Here is a 21079-nt window from a genome sequence, read left to right as displayed (position 1 = left end):
AAACGCCATAAAAATAATATATCCAGAAAAAAGAAAGCTATAACAAGTTTTGAATCTTTTGTTCAATCCGAAATTCAACATGTATCTCTTCCCAGCCAGGAGAATTCGAAATCTCGACGATCAAATGAAAAATGTCCATCCCATCAAATTAAAGAATTATCTCTACAATTGGAAAACAAAGGTCTTTTGAATTTAAGAATTAATTTGGGAAATTCACAAATACAATGTAAAGACGAAGACGATATTAAAAGATTTTTTTTTGCTTAGGTTCAAGTCATATTTAGACAGACAATTTATTAATACGTAAAAAATTACATTTTATAATAATATATACACATATACACAGTAAAATAATATATAGATTATGCCGGTCAGTTTCCATTACGCACATTCACTGGATTTCCTAACATTCCCATTGGAAACACTATTGAAGATTGTACAGCAAGGAATAACATGGACACACGCTTCACGCTAAGGTGCCCGTCATAGCGACTTTTTTTTTAAACAGACAATACAGGCAACGGTTAAAGGTAAGTAACATGAAAGGAGAGACAGTAGGAAAATACAACTACGGCCCTAACATTTCGCATTCACGCAACACTGTTTGAAGAGGAGGTTTAAATTTTCCGTTTGGTCCGTTTGAAAAATTCCCATAAAGTTGATCTAATGGTTGGGTTACGACTGCTTAAATACAGGAGAGAAGCGACGTACAATGGTAATATGATTTTTTGTTGGAAGATGGCTTCAAATAAAAATTTTATTGCTTCATTTTCCAATTTTAAGTCGCGTATAACTCGACAACGATCAATTTCAGAGAAAAATCACAAGAGACCTTTTTTATTTATAATGACCCAAAGAATCTAAAAAAAATTGTACGAACTGGAAGAACTGATTTTGTGAATTAAAAAAAAATTGTTTAGAGAATTCTTCGATCGCGACACCTTGTGGATTTTTGACCTTTTTACCTCTGTTTTAGTAAGTTTGTGCAAAAAACGAATCGGAATAAAAATTACCTAATGGGGGCGACGCTACAGTTGGTCTAATAAATATCAGCAGTTAATTGTTATCTCTTGTGAAGGTAACCTGGTGATTGATGAGACGATTATAAATGCTCCTGGGAGTAGTACTACTCTGGTGTCGCCTCCAACACCAATGCCTGGCACAAGTAGTACTATATCACCGTTACGGCATTTCGACAATTCCATGGATACTTCTAACACCGGCACCGTTATTTACAATTCTGGACCATGTAAGTATATTTTAAATATAACTGACAAACTTTTTAACTTTTAACAACTTGTATTTTATTGTAAATTAAATAAAATAAAAATCAGAGAAATGATAACAGAAAAAAGAAAACTGAGACGCAAGTGGAAACAGTTTATTTATATTTTGACCTTTTTTTATTTATAATGACCCAAAGAATCTAAGAAAATTGTACGAATTGAAGAACCTGATTTTTTGAATTAAAAAAAATTGTTTAGAGAATTTTTCGACCGCGGCACCCTGTGGATTTTTGACCTTTTTACCTCTTTTTTAGTAAGTTTGTGCAAAAAACGAATCGGAATAAAAATTACCTAATAGGGGCGACGCTACAGTTGGTCTAATAAATATCAGCAGTTAATTGTTATCTCTTGTGAAGGTAACCTGGTGATTGATGAAATAATAATAAATCCTCCTGGCACCAGTAGTGCTACATCATTCAATTCAATGGATACGAGCACCGGCACAGTCATCTATAATCCGGGACCATGTAAGTATATTTTAAATATAACTGACAAACTTTTTAACTTTTAACAACTTGTATTTTATTGTAAATTAAATAAAATAAAAATCAGAGAAATGATAACAGAAAAAAGAAAACTGAGACGCAAGTGGCAACAGTTTATTTATATTCTGTGTCTCTTCCCAGCCAGGAGAATTTGAAATCTCGACAGTCTGAACAATGAATTTTCTGTACCTACAAGCAAGTACAGCTGCGAGAAGAATACACTCTGAAGATTTTAATTGGCGTGGTAGAACTTTTAGGAAACGCCATAAAAATAATATATCCAGAAAAAAGAAAGCTATAACAAGTTTTGAATCTTTTGTTCAATCCGAAATTCAACATGTATCTCTTCCCAGCCAGGAGAATTCGAAATCTCGACGATCAAATGAAAAATGTCCATACCATCAAATTAAAGAAGTATCTCTACAATTGGAAAACAAAGGTCTTTTGAATTTAAGAATTAATTTGGGAAATTCACAAATACAATGTAAAGACGAAGACGATATTAAAATATTTTTTTTTGCCTTAGGTTCAAGTCATATTTAGACAGACAATTTATTAATACGTAAAAAATTACATTTCATAATAATATATACACATATATACAGTAAAAAAAAAAAAAAAAAATGTCGGTCTTGACGGTCCAGTTAGCTGGGGCTCAGTCGATCGACAAGTTTAGTGGATTTGCGATTTGCGGTCGCTGGTTCGAGCCTCAGCTAGGTCATGAAATTTATAAAAGGCCAACGCCGTAGTATAAAACTCAATAGAGTCTACGGCTTGGTCTGGAATAAACTGGCGTCTGATCGGCCTATGGAGGAGCGGTACGGGAAGGGATAAGGGCTTCCGGCTTGGTGATACTCCTCCATAGATCCCTACCGAAGGGCGTTGACGCCTAAGAACGGTGTATACATACATATACAGTAAAATAATATATAGATTATGCCGGTCAGTTTCCATTACGCACATTCACTCGATTTCCTAACATTCCCAGTGGAAACACTATTGAAGATTGTACAGCAAGGAATAACATGGACACACGCTTCACGCTAAGGTGCCCGTCATAGCGACTTTTTTTTAAACAGACAATACAGGCAACGGTTAAAGGTAAGTAACATGAAAGGAGAGACAGTAGGGAAATACAACTACGGCCCTAACATTTCGCATTCACGCAACACTGTTTGAAGAGGAGGTTTAAATTTTCCGTTTGGTCCGTTTGAAAAATTCCCATAAAGTTGATCTAATGGTTGGGTTACGACTGCTTAAATATATAGGAGAGAAGCGACGTACAATGGTAATATGATTTTTTGTTGGAAGATGGCTTCAAATAAAAATTTTATTGCTTCTTGATCATACCGACACTGGAAATGGCCAATGTTAAAGAAAAACACTCTTTTGACTTTTTGTCTAGCTTTCGGAATTATTGTTTTATTCCTTTTTCAAGACTCTGTAATAATATGTAAAATAAAATATCACAATTCGTCAGTACAAGCTACTAGTCGTTGAGATTATTTAAAAAAAGCTTTATGTCCTTCAACAATACTAACACAAACATAAAATACAGAAAATAATGAACAAAATACATTCTAAAATTTGGTAAGGATAGTAAATTTTATATTTATCCTATGACATCTTTTGATGGTGTGTTTTAACTCTGATACATACAGAACAGAAAGAAAAAACAATCAGATTAAAATGGTGTTCTTAATATTGTATTTATTTTTAAAAACCAAGAGGTAATTTTACCCAGTTTTAAATGTTAATGTTTTATTCTCAAATCTAGTGCACTTCTTTTATTGTTTTTTTTTTTATTTTAGATTCTGAACATCAGGCAACAACATCCAGGGCAGAAGTAAACAGGGCCGATTTCGTGGACGACAGAACTTGTGAAATCTGCAATAAAGTTCTTAGTACTCATTACGCATTGAAAAGACATAGAAAAATTCACCGGAATAGAGCAGAAGATGACCATAGGGCTGAACAACAGCCTACGACACCTAGAGCAGACGATAACTGTAGGGCTGATTTCGTGGCCAACAGAACGTGTGATATATGCAAGAAAGTGCTTAGCACACACTATGCACTAAAAAGGCATCTAAAAATTCATGCTAAAGACAAAAGATCACGTTCGTGTCAAATTTGTGGCGCGCAGTTTTTAACGGTCTATGCTCTAGGTGTCCATAAAAATCATCAACACGAGGGAAACATTCCAAAATGTGATATTTGTGAAAAACAATTTAGTACAAATTACCATTTGAAAAGACACATGGAAAGAGTTCATAATAAATAAGTGTGTAATTTTAATAAAATTAAGTGTGTTATCTGTAGTTCATTCTATCAGAATCTTTTGTTCAATCCGAAATTCAACATGTATCTCTTCCCAGCCAGGAGAATTCGAACTCTCGACGATCAAATGAAAAATGTTCATCCCATGAAAATAGTAGTGGTAGTGTAGTTCTATAGTTGTTGTGTAGTATATTTTCTTTGTAGTTTGTGATTTTTGTGTTATTGTGCATTTGTATATTTTAATAATTAATGTGAATAGTAAGAACGTACATAAATTCAATAAGTGTATAGATTCCTGCAAAATATTTAAAAAATGCCAAAGCTATCGAAAAAAAAAGTAGAAATTCAAGAAGACTCGTTAGGGAGAAATGGCAGAACTACTGACTATACCTCAAATTCAAATTCTGCTTTTGGTGAAACTACTTATTATAGCGCAAATTCAAATTTTGTTTCTGTTGAAAGTAGTTCATCTAATGCCCAAATTCAAATTAGCACCATACCTCCAATAAAGGATAATTCTTTGCTAAACAAATCTTGTGATCAAATTGTACCTATAAGCTCAAGTTTACCTCGGAGAAGAGTACACTCCGAAGATTTTAATTTTCGTCCTAGAAGAACCAGTTTTTTAACACTGAGACATGAAAAAGTTACAGCTTTGAGGAAGACACATAAAAATATGAGAAAAAATAAAGCTGTAACAAGTTTTAAATCTTTTGCTCAATCCGAAATTCAACATGTATCTCTTCCCAGCCAGGAGAATTTGAAATCTCGACGATCAATTGTGAATTTGGTCACTAAAAGATAAAAAAAAAACAAATGAAGAATGTTCATCCCATGGCTCCATTACAGAATCAGATATGGGTAACCAAGAAAAAAATAAAGAATTATCTATGCAAATATTGGAAAACAAAGGTCTTGAGCATAATCAGATCAATTTGAATTTACGGATTAATTTGAGAAATTCACAAATGCAATCGAAAGATGAAGACGATTTTGAAAAATATGTTTCATATTTGACAAAAAAAATTCAACCGGCATTAAGAAATATATTAAAAACAAGAAGGTGTGAAACAGTTACAAAAACAGGTATCGCAGTTGAAAAATCAAGAAATACTAATAGTCCACAAGATAATGGAAGCTCTAGTATGTATATACCACCTGAAGAATCATTGAAGAAGAAATTGTCAAATTTAATTGTTCGGGCTTCTAATGATTTGGAAGATGCTAACACAAATAGTGCAGATGAAAATTCGTCCCCAGATATAATAGAAACTTCGTATGATGATGCAAATTATTTTGAGGTTTTCAAAAGTTTGAAGAGGTATATGCCTGTAGCTTCCAGACAAGCCTCAGGAGGAGTGCGTGTCTGGTTTGGACGTTCTGAAAGTAGTTTGATATGGGTATTAATACAAAAAAAATTACATTTTATAATAATATATACACATATATACCGTAAAATATTACATAGATTATGCCGGTCAGTTTCCATTACGCACATTCACTCGATTTCCTAACCTTCCCATTGGAAACACTATTGAAGATTGTACAGCAAGGAATAACATGGACACACGCTTCACGCTAAGGTGCCCGTCATAGCGACTTTTTTTTTAAACAGACAATACAGGCAACGGTTAAAGGTAAGTAACATGAAAGGAGAGACAGTAGGAAAATACAACTACGGCCCTAACATTTCGCATTCACGCAACACTGTTTGAAGAGGAGGTTTAAATTTTCCGTTTGGTCCTTATGAAAAATTCCCATAAAGTTGATCTAATGGTTGGGTTACGACTGCTTAAATATAGGAGAGAAGCGACGAACAATGGTAATATGATTTTTTGTTGGAAGATGGCTTCAAATAAAAATTTTATTGCTTCTTGATTATACAGACACTGGAAAATGGCCATTTTTTCATTTTTCCAATTTTAAGTCGCGTATAACTCGACAACGATCAATTTCAGAGAAAAATCACAAGAGACCTTTTTTATTTATAATGACCCAAAGAATCTAAAAAAATTTGTACGAACTGGAAGAACTGATTTCTTGAATTAAAAAAAATTGTTTAGAGAATTTTTCGATCGCGGCACCCTGTGGATTTTTGACCTTTTTACCTCTTTTTTAGTAAGTTTGTGCAAAAAACGAATCGGAATAAAAATTACCTAATGGGGGCGACGCTACAGTTGGTCTAATAAATATCAGCAGTTAATTGTTATCTCTTGTGAAGGTAACCTGGTGATTGATGAGACGATTATAAATGCTCCTGGGAGTAGTACTACTCTGGTGTCGCCTCCAACACCAATGCCTGGCACAAGTAGTACTATATCACCGTTACGGCATTTCGACAATTCCATGGATACTTCTAACACCGGCACCGTTATTTACAATTCTGGACCATGTAAGTATATTTTCAATATAACTGACAAACTTTTTAACTTTTAACAACTTGTATTTTATTGGAAATTAAATAAAATAAAAATCAGAGAAATGATAACAGAAAAAAGAAAACTGAGACGCAAGTGGCAACAATTTATTTATATTCTGTGTCTCTTCCCAGCCAGGAGAATTTGAAATCTCGACAGTCTGAACAATGAATTTTCTGTACCTACAAGCAAGTACAGCTCCGAGTAGAGTACAATCTGAAGATTTTAATTGGCGTGTTAGAAGAACCAGTTTGATAACACTGAGACATGAAAAAGTTGCATCTTTTAGGACACGCCATAAAAAAAATAAAGCTATAACAGGTGTTAAATCTTTTGTTCAATCCGAAATTCAACATGTCTGTGTCTCTTCCCAGCCAGGAGAACTTGAAATCTCGACAGTCTGAACAATGAATTTTCTGTATCTACAAGCAAGTACAGCTGCGAGAAGAGTACACTCTGAAAATTTTAATTGGCGTGGTAGAACTTTTAGGAAACGCCATAAAAATAATATATCCAGAAAAAAGAAAGCTTTAACAAGTTTTGAATCTTTTGTTCAATCCGAAATTCAACATGTATCTCTTCCCAGCCAGGAGAATTCGAACTCTCGACGATCAAATGAAAAATGTTCATCCCATGAAAATAGTAGTGGTAGTGTAGTTCTATAGTTGTTGTGTAGTATATTTTCTTTGTAGTTTGTGATTTTTGTGTTATTGTGCATTTGTATATTTTAATAATTAATGTGAATAGTAAGAACGCACATAAATTCAATAAGTGTATAGATTCCTGCAAAATATTTAAAAAATGCCAAAGCTATCGAAAAAAAAAAAAGTAGAAATTCAAGAAGTCTCGTTAGGGAGAAATGGCAGAACTACTGACTATACCTCAAATTCAAATTCTGCTTTTGGTGAAACTACTTATTATAGCGCAAATTCAAATTTTGTTTCTGTTGAAAGTAGTTTATCTAATGCCCAAATTCAAATTAGCACCATACCTCCAATAAAGAATAATTCTTTGCTAAACAAATCTTTTGATCAAATTGTACCTACAAGCTCAAGTTTACCTCGGAGAAGAGTACACTCCGAAAGTATTAATTTTCGTCCTAGAAGAACCAGTTTTTTAACACTGAGACATGAAAAAGTTACAGCTTTGAGGAAGACACATAAAAATATGAGAAAAAATAAAGCTGTAACAAGTTTTAAATCTTTTGCTCAATCCGAAATTCAACATGTATCTCTTCCCAGCCAGGAGAATTTGAAATCTCGACGATCAATTGTGAATTTGGTCACTAAAAGATAAAAAAAAACAAATGAAGAATGTTCATCCCATGGCTCCATTACAGAATCAGATATGGGTAACCAAGAAAAAAATAAAGAATTATCTATGCAAATATTGGAAAACAAAGGTCTTGAGCATAATCAGATCAATTTGAATTTACGGATTAATTTGAGAAATTCACAAATGCAATCGAAAGATGAAGACGATTTTGAAAAATATGTTTCATATTTGACAAAAAAAATTCAACCGGCATTAAGAAATATATTAAAAACAAGAAGGTGTGAAACAGTTACAAAAACAGGTATCGTAGTTGAAAAATCAAGAAATACTAATAGTCCACAAGATAATGGAAGCTCTAGTATGTATATACCACCTGAAGAATCATTGAAGAAGAAATTGTCAAATTTAATTGTTCGGGCTTCTAATGATTTGGAAGATGCTAACACAAATAGTGCAGATGAAAATTCGTCCCCAGATATAATAGAAACTTCGTATGATGATGCAAATTATTTTGAGGTTTTCAAAAGTTTGAAGAGGTATATGCCTGTAGCTTCCAGACAAGCCTCAGGAGGAGTGCGTGTCTGGTTTGGACGTTCTGAAAGTAGTTTGATATGGGTATTAATACAAAAAAAATTACATTTTATAATAATATATACACATATATACAGTAAAATATTACATAGATTATGCCGGTCAGTTTCCATTACGCACATTCACTCGATTTCCTAACCTTCCCATTGGAAACACTATTGAAGATTGTACAGCAAGGAATAACATGGACACACGCTTCACGCTAAGGTGCCCGTCATAGCGACTTTTTTTTTAAACAGACAATACAGGCAACGGTTAAAGGTAAGTAACATGAAAGGAGAGACAGTAGGAAAATACAACTACGGCCCTAACATTTCGCATTCACGCAACACTGTTTGAAGAGGAGGTTTAAATTTTCCGTTTGGTCCTTATGAAAAATTCCCATAAAGTTGATCTAATGGTTGGGTTACGACTGCTTAAATATAGGAGAGAAGCGACGAACAATGGTAATACGATTTTTTGTTGGAAGATGGCTTCAAATAAAAATTTTATTGCTTCTTGATTATACAGACACTGGAAAATGGCCATTTTTTCATTTTTCCAATTTTAAGTCGCGTATAACTCGACAACGATCAATTTCAGAGAAAAATCACAAGAGACCTTTTTTATTTATAATGACCCAAAGAATCTAAAAAAATTTGTACGAACTGGAAGAACTGATTTCTTGAATTAAAAAAAATTGTTTAGAGAATTTTTCGACTCCGAAAAAACGAATCGGAATAAAAATTACCTAATGGGGGCGACGCTACAGTTGGTCTAATAAATATCAGCAGTTAATTGTTATCTCTTGTGAAGGTAACCTTGTCATTGACGAGACTATCATAAATGCTCCTGGGAGTAGTACTACTCAGATGTCTCCTCCAACACCAGTGCCTGGCACGAGTAGTACTAGATCACCATTACGTCATTTCGACAAGTCAATGGATACTTCGAACACCGGCACCGTGATTTACAATGCTGGACCATGTAAGTATATTTTAAATATAACTGACAAACTTTTTAACTTTTAACAACTTTTAACAACTTGTATTTTATTGTAAATTAAATAAAATAAAAATCAGAGAAATGATAACAGAAAAAAGAAAACTGAGACGCAAGTGGCAACAGTTTATTTATATTTTGACCTTTTTTATTTATAATGACCCAAAGAATCTAAAAAAATTGAACGAATTGAAGAACCTGATTTTTTGAATTAAAAAAAATTGTTTAGAGAATTTTTCGACTCCGAAAAAACGAATCGGAATAAAAATTACCTAATGGGGGCGACGCTACACTTGGTCTAATAAATATCAGCAGTTAATTGTTATCTCTTGTGAAGGTAACCTTGTCATTGACGAGACTATCATAAATGCTCCTGGGAGTAGTACTACTCAGATGTCTCCTCCAACATAAGTGCCTGGCACGAGTAGTACTAGATCACCATTACGTCATTTCGACAATTCCACGGATTCTTCTACCACCGGCACCGTTATTTACAATTCTGGACCATGTAAGTATATTTTAAATATAACTGACAAACTCTTTAACTTTTCACAACTTGCATTTTATTGTAAATTAAATAAAATAAAAATCAGAGAAATGATAACAGAAAAAAGAAAACTGAGACGCAAGTGGCAACAGTTTATTTATATTCTGTGTCTCTTCCCAGCCAGGAGAATTTGAAATCTCGACAGTCTGAACAATGAATTTTCTGTACAAGCAAGTACAGCTGCGAGAAGAGTACACTCTGAAGATTTTAATTGGCGTGGTAGAACTTTTAGGAAACGCCATAAAAATAATATATCCAGAAAAAAGAAAGCTATAACAAGTTTTGAATCTTTTGTTCAATCCGAAATTCAACATGTATCTCTTCCCAGCCAGGAGAATTCGAAATCTCGACGATCAAATGAAAAATGTCCATCCCATCAAATTAAAGAATTATCTCTACAATTGGAAAACAAAGGTCTTTTGAATTTAAGAATTAATTTGGGAAATTCACAAATACAATGTAAAGACGAAGACGATATTAAAAGATTTTTTTTTGCTTAGGTTCAAGTCATATTTAGACAGACAATTTATTAATACGTAAAAAATTACATTTTATAATAATATATACACATATACACAGTAAAATAATATATAGATTATGCCGGTCAGTTTCCATTACGCACATTCACTGGATTTCCTAACATTCCCATTGGAAACACTATTGAAGATTGTACAGCAAGGAATAACATGGACACACGCTTCACGCTAAGGTGCCCGTCATAGCGACTTTTTTTTTAAACAGACAATACAGGCAACGGTTAAAGGTAAGTAACATGAAAGGAGAGACAGTAGGAAAATACAACTACGGCCCTAACATTTCGCATTCACGCAACACTGTTTGAAGAGGAGGTTTAAATTTTCCGTTTGGTCCGTTTGAAAAATTCCCATAAAGTTGATCTAATGGTTGGGTTACGACTGCTTAAATACAGGAGAGAAGCGACGTACAATGGTAATATGATTTTTTGTTGGAAGATGGCTTCAAATAAAAATTTTATTGCTTCATTTTCCAATTTTAAGTCGCGTATAACTCGACAACGATCAATTTCAGAGAAAAATCACAAGAGACCTTTTTTATTTATAATGACCCAAAGAATCTAAAAAAAATTGTACGAACTGGAAGAACTGATTTTGTGAATTAAAAAAAAATTGTTTAGAGAATTCTTCGATCGCGACACCTTGTGGATTTTTGACCTTTTTACCTCTGTTTTAGTAAGTTTGTGCAAAAAACGAATCGGAATAAAAATTACCTAATGGGGGCGACGCTACAGTTGGTCTAATAAATATCAGCAGTTAATTGTTATCTCTTGTGAAGGTAACCTGGTGATTGATGAGACGATTATAAATGCTCCTGGGAGTAGTACTACTCTGGTGTCGCCTCCAACACCAATGCCTGGCACAAGTAGTACTATATCACCGTTACGGCATTTCGACAATTCCATGGATACTTCTAACACCGGCACCGTTATTTACAATTCTGGACCATGTAAGTATATTTTAAATATAACTGACAAACTTTTTAACTTTTAACAACTTGTATTTTATTGTAAATTAAATAAAATAAAAATCAGAGAAATGATAACAGAAAAAAGAAAACTGAGACGCAAGTGGAAACAGTTTATTTATATTTTGACCTTTTTTTATTTATAATGACCCAAAGAATCTAAGAAAATTGTACGAATTGAAGAACCTGATTTTTTGAATTAAAAAAAATTGTTTAGAGAATTTTTCGACCGCGGCACCCTGTGGATTTTTGACCTTTTTACCTCTTTTTTAGTAAGTTTGTGCAAAAAACGAATCGGAATAAAAATTACCTAATAGGGGCGACGCTACAGTTGGTCTAATAAATATCAGCAGTTAATTGTTATCTCTTGTGAAGGTAACCTGGTGATTGATGAAATAATAATAAATCCTCCTGGCACCAGTAGTGCTACATCATTCAATTCAATGGATACGAGCACCGGCACAGTCATCTATAATCCGGGACCATGTAAGTATATTTTAAATATAACTGACAAACTTTTTAACTTTTAACAACTTGTATTTTATTGTAAATTAAATAAAATAAAAATCAGAGAAATGATAACAGAAAAAAGAAAACTGAGACGCAAGTGGCAACAGTTTATTTATATTCTGTGTCTCTTCCCAGCCAGGAGAATTTGAAATCTCGACAGTCTGAACAATGAATTTTCTGTACCTACAAGCAAGTACAGCTGCGAGAAGAATACACTCTGAAGATTTTAATTGGCGTGGTAGAACTTTTAGGAAACGCCATAAAAATAATATATCCAGAAAAAAGAAAGCTATAACAAGTTTTGAATCTTTTGTTCAATCCGAAATTCAACATGTATCTCTTCCCAGCCAGGAGAATTCGAAATCTCGACGATCAAATGAAAAATGTCCATACCATCAAATTAAAGAAGTATCTCTACAATTGGAAAACAAAGGTCTTTTGAATTTAAGAATTAATTTGGGAAATTCACAAATACAATGTAAAGACGAAGACGATATTAAAATATTTTTTTTTGCCTTAGGTTCAAGTCATATTTAGACAGACAATTTATTAATACGTAAAAAATTACATTTCATAATAATATATACACATATATACAGTAAAAAAAAAAAAAAAAAAAAAAAAAAAAAAAAAAAAAAAAATGTCGGTCTTGACGGTCCAGTTAGCTGGGGCTCAGTCGATCGACAAGTTTAGTGGATTTGCGATTTGCGGTCGCTGGTTCGAGCCTCAGCTAGGTCATGAAATTTATAAAAGGCCAACGCCGTAGTATAAAACTCAATAGAGTCTACGGCTTGGTCTGGAATAAACTGGCGTCTGATCGGCCTATGGAGGAGCGGTACGGGAAGGGATAAGGGCTTCCGGCTTGGTGATACTCCTCCATAGATCCCTACCGAAGGGCGTTGACGCCTAAGAACGGTGTATACATACATATACAGTAAAATAATATATAGATTATGCCGGTCAGTTTCCATTACGCACATTCACTCGATTTCCTAACATTCCCAGTGGAAACACTATTGAAGATTGTACAGCAAGGAATAACATGGACACACGCTTCACGCTAAGGTGCCCGTCATAGCGACTTTTTTTTAAACAGACAATACAGGCAACGGTTAAAGGTAAGTAACATGAAAGGAGAGACAGTAGGGAAATACAACTACGGCCCTAACATTTCGCATTCACGCAACACTGTTTGAAGAGGAGGTTTAAATTTTCCGTTTGGTCCGTTTGAAAAATTCCCATAAAGTTGATCTAATGGTTGGGTTACGACTGCTTAAATATATAGGAGAGAAGCGACGTACAATGGTAATATGATTTTTTGTTGGAAGATGGCTTCAAATAAAAATTTTATTGCTTCTTGATCATACCGACACTGGAAATGGCCAATGTTAAAGAAAAACACTCTTTTGACTTTTTGTCTAGCTTTCGGAATTATTGTTTTATTCCTTTTTCAAGACTCTGTAATAATATGTAAAATAAAATATCACAATTCGTCAGTACAAGCTACTAGTCGTTGAGATTATTTAAAAAAAGCTTTATGTCCTTCAACAATACTAACACAAACATAAAATACAGAAAATAATGAACAAAATACATTCTAAAATTTGGTAAGGATAGTAAATTTTATATTTATCCTATGACATCTTTTGATGGTGTGTTTTAACTCTGATACATACAGAACAGAAAGAAAAAACAATCAGATTAAAATGGTGTTCTTAATATTGTATTTATTTTTAAAAACCAAGAGGTAATTTTACCCAGTTTTAAATGTTAATGTTTTATTCTCAAATCTAGTGCACTTCTTTTATTGTTTTTTTTTTATTTTAGATTCTGAACATCAGGCAACAACATCCAGGGCAGAAGTAAACAGGGCCGATTTCGTGGACGACAGAACTTGTGAAATCTGCAATAAAGTTCTTAGTACTCATTACGCATTGAAAAGACATAGAAAAATTCACCGGAATAGAGCAGAAGATGACCATAGGGCTGAACAACAGCCTACGACACCTAGAGCAGACGATAACTGTAGGGCTGATTTCGTGGCCAACAGAACGTGTGATATATGCAAGAAAGTGCTTAGCACACACTATGCACTAAAAAGGCATCTAAAAATTCATGCTAAAGACAAAAGATCACGTTCGTGTCAAATTTGTGGCGCGCAGTTTTTAACGGTCTATGCTCTAGGTGTCCATAAAAATCATCAACACGAGGGAAACATTCCAAAATGTGATATTTGTGAAAAACAATTTAGTACAAATTACCATTTGAAAAGACACATGGAAAGAGTTCATAATAAATAAGTGTGTAATTTTAATAAAATTAAGTGTGTTATCTGTAGTTCATTCTATCAGAATCTTTTGTTCAATCCGAAATTCAACATGTATCTCTTCCCAGCCAGGAGAATTCGAACTCTCGACGATCAAATGAAAAATGTTCATCCCATGAAAATAGTAGTGGTAGTGTAGTTCTATAGTTGTTGTGTAGTATATTTTCTTTGTAGTTTGTGATTTTTGTGTTATTGTGCATTTGTATATTTTAATAATTAATGTGAATAGTAAGAACGTACATAAATTCAATAAGTGTATAGATTCCTGCAAAATATTTAAAAAATGCCAAAGCTATCGAAAAAAAAAGTAGAAATTCAAGAAGACTCGTTAGGGAGAAATGGCAGAACTACTGACTATACCTCAAATTCAAATTCTGCTTTTGGTGAAACTACTTATTATAGCGCAAATTCAAATTTTGTTTCTGTTGAAAGTAGTTCATCTAATGCCCAAATTCAAATTAGCACCATACCTCCAATAAAGGATAATTCTTTGCTAAACAAATCTTGTGATCAAATTGTACCTATAAGCTCAAGTTTACCTCGGAGAAGAGTACACTCCGAAGATTTTAATTTTCGTCCTAGAAGAACCAGTTTTTTAACACTGAGACATGAAAAAGTTACAGCTTTGAGGAAGACACATAAAAATATGAGAAAAAATAAAGCTGTAACAAGTTTTAAATCTTTTGCTCAATCCGAAATTCAACATGTATCTCTTCCCAGCCAGGAGAATTTGAAATCTCGACGATCAATTGTGAATTTGGTCACTAAAAGATAAAAAAAAAACAAATGAAGAATGTTCATCCCATGGCTCCATTACAGAATCAGATATGGGTAACCAAGAAAAAAATAAAGAATTATCTATGCAAATATTGGAAAACAAAGGTCTTGAGCATAATCAGATCAATTTGAATTTACGGATTAATTTGAGAAATTCACAAATGCAATCGAAAGATGAAGACGATTTTGAAAAATATGTTTCATATTTGACAAAAAAAATTCAACCGGCATTAAGAAATATATTAAAAACAAGAAGGTGTGAAACAGTTACAAAAACAGGTATCGCAGTTGAAAAATCAAGAAATACTAATAGTCCACAAGATAATGGAAACTCTAGTATGTATATACCACCTGAAGAATCATTGAAGAAGAAATTGTCAAATTTAATTGTTCGGGCTTCTAATGATTTGGAAGATGCTAACACAAATAGTGCAGATGAAAATTCGTCCCCAGATATAATAGAAACTTCGTATGATGATGCAAATTATTTTGAGGTTTTCAAAAGTTTGAAGAGGTATATGCCTGTAGCTTCCAGACAAGCCTCAGGAGGAGTGCGTGTCTGGTTTGGACGTTCTGAAAGTAGTTTGATATGGGTATTAATACAAAAAAAATTACATTTTATAATAATATATACACATATATACCGTAAAATATTACATAGATTATGCCGGTCAGTTTCCATTACGCACATTCACTCGATTTCCTAACCTTCCCATTGGAAACACTATTGAAGATTGTACAGCAAGGAATAACATGGACACACGCTTCACGCTAAGGTGCCCGTCATAGCGACTTTTTTTTTAAACAGACAATACAGGCAACGGTTAAAGGTAAGTAACATGAAAGGAGAGACAGTAGGAAAATACAACTACGGCCCTAACATTTCGCATTCACGCAACACTGTTTGAAGAGGAGGTTTAAATTTTCCGTTTGGTCCTTATGAAAAATTCCCATAAAGTTGATCTAATGGTTGGGTTACGACTGCTTAAATATAGGAGAGAAGCGACGAACAATGGTAATATGATTTTTTGTTGGAAGATGGCTTCAAATAAAAATTTTATTGCTTCTTGATTATACAGACACTGGAAAATGGCCATTTTTTCATTTTTCCAATTTTAAGTCGCGTATAACTCGACAACGATCAATTTCAGAGAAAAATCACAAGAGACCTTTTTTATTTATAATGACCCAAAGAATCTAAAAAAATTTGTACGAACTGGAAGAACTGATTTCTTGAATTAAAAAAAATTGTTTAGAGAATTTTTCGATCGCGGCACCCTGTGGATTTTTGACCTTTTTACCTCTTTTTTAGTAAGTTTGTGCAAAAAACGAATCGGAATAAAAATTACCTAATGGGGGCGACGCTACAGTTGGTCTAATAAATATCAGCAGTTAATTGTTATCTCTTGTGAAGGTAACCTGGTGATTGATGAGACGATTATAAATGCTCCTGGGAGTAGTACTACTCTGGTGTCGCCTCCAACACCAATGCCTGGCACAAGTAGTACTATATCACCGTTACGGCATTTCGACAATTCCATGGATACTTCTAACACCGGCACCGTTATTTACAATTCTGGACCATGTAAGTATATTTTCAATATAACTGACAAACTTTTTAACTTTTAACAACTTGTATTTTATTGGAAATTAAATAAAATAAAAATCAGAGAAATGATAACAGAAAAAAGAAAACTGAGACGCAAGTGGCAACAATTTATTTATATTCTGTGTCTCTTCCCAGCCAGGAGAATTTGAAATCTCGACAGTCTGAACAATGAATTTTCTGTACCTACAAGCAAGTACAGCTCCGAGTAGAGTACAATCTGAAGATTTTAATTGGCGTGTTAGAAGAACCAGTTTGATAACACTGAGACATGAAAAAGTTGCATCTTTTAGGACACGCCATAAAAAAAATAAAGCTATAACAGGTGTTAAATCTTTTGTTCAATCCGAAATTCAACATGTCTGTGTCTCTTCCCAGCCAGGAGAACTTGAAATCTCGACAGTCTGAACAATGAATTTTCTGTATCTACAAGCAAGTACAGCTGCGAGAAGAGTACACTCTGAAAATTTTAATTGGCGTGGTAGAACTTTTAGGAAACGCCATAAAAATAATATATCCAGAAAAAAGAAAGCTTTAACAAGTTTTGAATCTTTTGTTCAATCCGAAATTCAACATGTATCTCTTCCCAGCCAGGAGAATTCGAACTCTCGACGATCAAATGAAAAATGTTCATCCCATGAAAATAGTAGTGGTAGTGTAGTTCTATAGTTGTTGTGTAGTATATTTTCTTTGTAGTTTGTGATTTTTGTGTTATTGTGCATTTGTATATTTTAATAATTAATGTGAATAGTAAGAACGTACATAAATTCAATAAGTGTATAGATTCCTGCAAAATATTTAAAAAATGCCAAAGCTATCGAAAAAAAAAGTAGAAATTCAAGAAGACTCGTTAGGGAGAAATGGCAGAACTACTGACTATACCTCAAATTCAAATTCTGCTTTTGGTGAAACTACTTATTATAGCGCAAATTCAAATTTTGTTTCTGTTGAAAGTAGTTTATCTAATGCCCAAATTCAAATTAGCACCATACCTCCAATAAAGAATAATTCTTTGCTAAACAAATCTTTTGATCAAATTGTACCTACAAGCTCAAGTTTACCTCGGAGAAGAGTACACTCCGAAAGTATTAATTTTCGTCCTAGAAGAACCAGTTTTTTAACACTGAGACATGAAAAAGTTACAGCTTTGAGGAAGACACATAAAAATATGAGAAAAAATAAAGCTGTAACAAGTTTTAAATCTTTTGCTCAATCCGAAATTCAACATGTATCTCTTCCCAGCCAGGAGAATTTGAAATCTCGACGATCAATTGTGAATTTGGTCACTAAAAGATAAAAAAAAAAACAAATGAAGAATGTTCATCCCATGGCTCCATTACAGAATCAGATATGGGTAACCAAGAAAAAAATAAAGAATTATCTATGCAAATATTGGAAAACAAAGGTCTTGAGCATAATCAGATCAATTTGAATTTACGGATTAATTTGAGAAATTCACAAATGCAATCGAAAGATGAAGACGATTTTGAAAAATATGTTTCATATTTGACAAAAAAAATTCAACCGGCATTAAGAAATATATTAAAAACAAGAAGGTGTGAAACAGTTACAAAAACAGGTATCGCAGTTGAAAAATCAAGAAATACTAATAGTCCACAAGATAATGGAAGCTCTAGTATGTATATACCACCTGAAGAATCATTGAAGAAGAAATTGTCAAATTTAATTGTTCGGGCTTCTAATGATTTGGAAGATGCTAACACAAATAGTGCAGATGAAAATTCGTCCCCAGATATAATAGAAACTTCGTATGATGATGCAAATTATTTTGAGGTTTTCAAAAGTTTGAAGAGGTATATGCCTGTAGCTTCCAGACAAGCCTCAGGAGGAGTGCGTGTCTGGTTTGGACGTTCTGAAAGTAGTTTGATATGGGTATTAATACAAAAAAAATTACATTTTATAATAATATATACACATATATACAGTAAAATATTACATAGATTATGCCGGTCAGTTTCCATTACGCACATTCACTCGATTTCCTAACCTTCCCATTGGAAACACTATTGAAGATTGTACAGCAAGGAATAACATGGACACACGCTTCACGCTAAGGTGCCCGTCATAGCGACTTTTTTTTTAAACAGACAATACAGGCAACGGTTAAAGGTAAGTAACATGAAAGGAGAGACAGTAGGAAAATACAACTACGGCCCTAACATTTCGCATTCACGCAACACTGTTTGAAGAGGAGGTTTAAATTTTCCGTTTGGTCCTTATGAAAAATTCCCATAAAGTTGATCTAATGGTTGGGTTACGACTGCTTAAATATAGGAGAGAAGCGACGAACAATGGTAATACGATTTTTTGTTGGAAGATGGCTTCAAATAAAAATTTTATTGCTTCTTGATTATACAGACACTGGAAAATGGCCATTTTTTCATTTTTCCAATTTTAAGTCGCGTATAACTCGACAACGATCAATTTCAGAGAAAAATCACAAGAGACCTTTTTTATTTATAATGACCCAAAGAATCTAAAAAAATTTGTACGAACTGGAAGAACTGATTTCTTGAATTAAAAAAAATTGTTTAGAGAATTTTTCGACTCCGAAAAAACGAATCGGAATAAAAATTACCTAATGGGGGCGACGCTACAGTTGGTCTAATAAATATCAGCAGTTAATTGTTATCTCTTGTGAAGGTAACCTTGTCATTGACGAGACTATCATAAATGCTCCTGGGAGTAGTACTACTCAGATGTCTCCTCCAACACCAGTGCCTGGCACGAGTAGTACTAGATCACCATTACGTCATTTCGACAAGTCAATGGATACTTCGAACACCGGCACCGTGATTTACAATGCTGGACCATGTAAGTATATTTTAAATATAACTGACAAACTTTTTAACTTTTAACAACTTTTAACAACTTGTATTTTATTGTAAATTAAATAAAATAAAAATCAGAGAAATGATAACAGAAAAAAGAAAACTGAGACGCAAGTGGCAACAGTTTATTTATATTTTGACCTTTTTTATTTATAATGACCCAAAGAATCTAAAAAAATTGAACGAATTGAAGAACCTGATTTTTTGAATTAAAAAAAATTGTTTAGAGAATTTTTCGACTCCGAAAAAACGAATCGGAATAAAAATTACCTAATGGGGGCGACGCTACACTTGGTCTAATAAATATCAGCAGTTAATTGTTATCTCTTGTGAAGGTAACCTTGTCATTGACGAGACTATCATAAATGCTCCTGGGAGTAGTACTACTCAGATGTCTCCTCCAACACCAGTGCCTGGCACGAGTAGTACTAGATCACCATTACGTCATTTCGACAAGTCAATGGATACTTCGAACACCGGCACCGTGATTTACAATGCTGGACCATGTAAGTATATTTTAAATATAACTGACAAACTTTTTAACTTTTAACAACTTTTAACAACTTGTATTTTATTGTAAATTAAATAAAATAAAAATCAGAGAAATGATAACAGAAAAAAGAAAACTGAGACGCAAGTGGCACCAGTTTATTTATATTTTGACCTTTTTTATTTATAATGACCCAAAGAATCTAAAAAAATTGAACGAATTGAAGAACCTGATTTTTTGAATTAAAAAAATTGTTTAGAGAATTTTTCGACTCCGAAAAAACGAATCGGAATAAAAATTACCTAATGGGGGCGACGCTACAGTTGGTCTAATAAATATCAGCAGTTAATTGTTATCTCTTGTGAAGGTAACCTTGTCATTGACGAGACTATCATAAATGCTCCTGGGAGTAGTACTACTCAGATGTCTCCTCCAACATAAGTGCCTGGCACGAGTAGTACTAGATCACCATTACGTCATTTCGACAATTCCACGGATTCTTCTACCACCGGCACCGTTATTTACAATTCTGGACCATGTAAGTATATTTTAAATATAACTGACAAACTCTTTAACTTTTCACAACTTGCATTTTATTGTAAATTAAATAAAATAAAAATCAGAGAAATGATAACAGAAAAAAGAAAACTGAGACGCAAGTGGCAACAGTTTATTTATATTCTGTGTCTCTTCCCAGCCAGGAGAATTTGAAATCTCGACAGTCAAAACAATGAATTTTCTGTACCTACAAGCAAGTACAGCTCCGAGTAGAGTAGAATCTGAAGATTTTAATTGGCGTGTTAGAAGAACCAGTTTGATAACACTGAGACATGAAAAAGTTGCATCTTTTAGGACACGCCATAAAAAAAATAAAGCTATAACAAGTGTTAAATCTTTCGTTCAATCAGAAATTCAACATGTCTGTGTCTCTTCCCAGCCAGGAGAACTTGAAATCTCGACAGTCTGAACAATGAATTTTCTGTACCTACAAGCAAGTACAGCTGCGAGAAGAGTACACTCTGAAGATTTTAATTGGCGTGGTAGAACTTTTAGGAAAAGCCATAAAAATAATATATCCAGAAAAAAGAAAGCTATAACAAGTTTTGAATCTTTTGTTCAATCCGAAATTCAACATGTATCTCTTCCCAGCCTGGAG

The 21079-nt window shown here is 33.5% G+C and overlaps 2 protein-coding genes across 6 annotated transcripts in view; one reads left to right on the top strand and one right to left on the bottom strand.

The window, feature by feature from the left end:
* The window catches only part of LOC126889722 (fez family zinc finger protein 2-like), a 54583-nt gene extending 40380 nt beyond the window's left edge, over positions 1–14203 (top strand). For 2 of the 5 annotated variants that reach the window (XM_050658270.1, XM_050658271.1), the window contains exon 2: positions 3583–4086. In XM_050658270.1, the coding sequence (XP_050514227.1) occupies positions 3583–4055 (473 nt within the window). In that variant the 3' untranslated portion in view covers positions 4056–4086. Of the gene's footprint in view, positions 1–1570; positions 1754–3582; positions 4087–11663; positions 11849–13699 lie in introns of those variants that run through there. The other 3 variants (XM_050658273.1, XM_050658269.1, XM_050658272.1) reach the window with 3 other exon arrangements.
* Positions 1–21079, bottom strand: part of LOC126889719 (uncharacterized) — a 632478-nt gene that overhangs the window by 250501 nt on the left and 360898 nt on the right. The gene's annotated exons all lie outside the window — the stretch shown is intronic.

Source organism: Diabrotica virgifera, chromosome 8, assembly GCF_917563875.1.
Source record: "Diabrotica virgifera virgifera chromosome 8, PGI_DIABVI_V3a".
Taxonomy (NCBI): domain Eukaryota; kingdom Metazoa; phylum Arthropoda; class Insecta; order Coleoptera; family Chrysomelidae; genus Diabrotica; species Diabrotica virgifera.
This window is presented reverse-complemented; position numbering and strand designations above follow the sequence as displayed.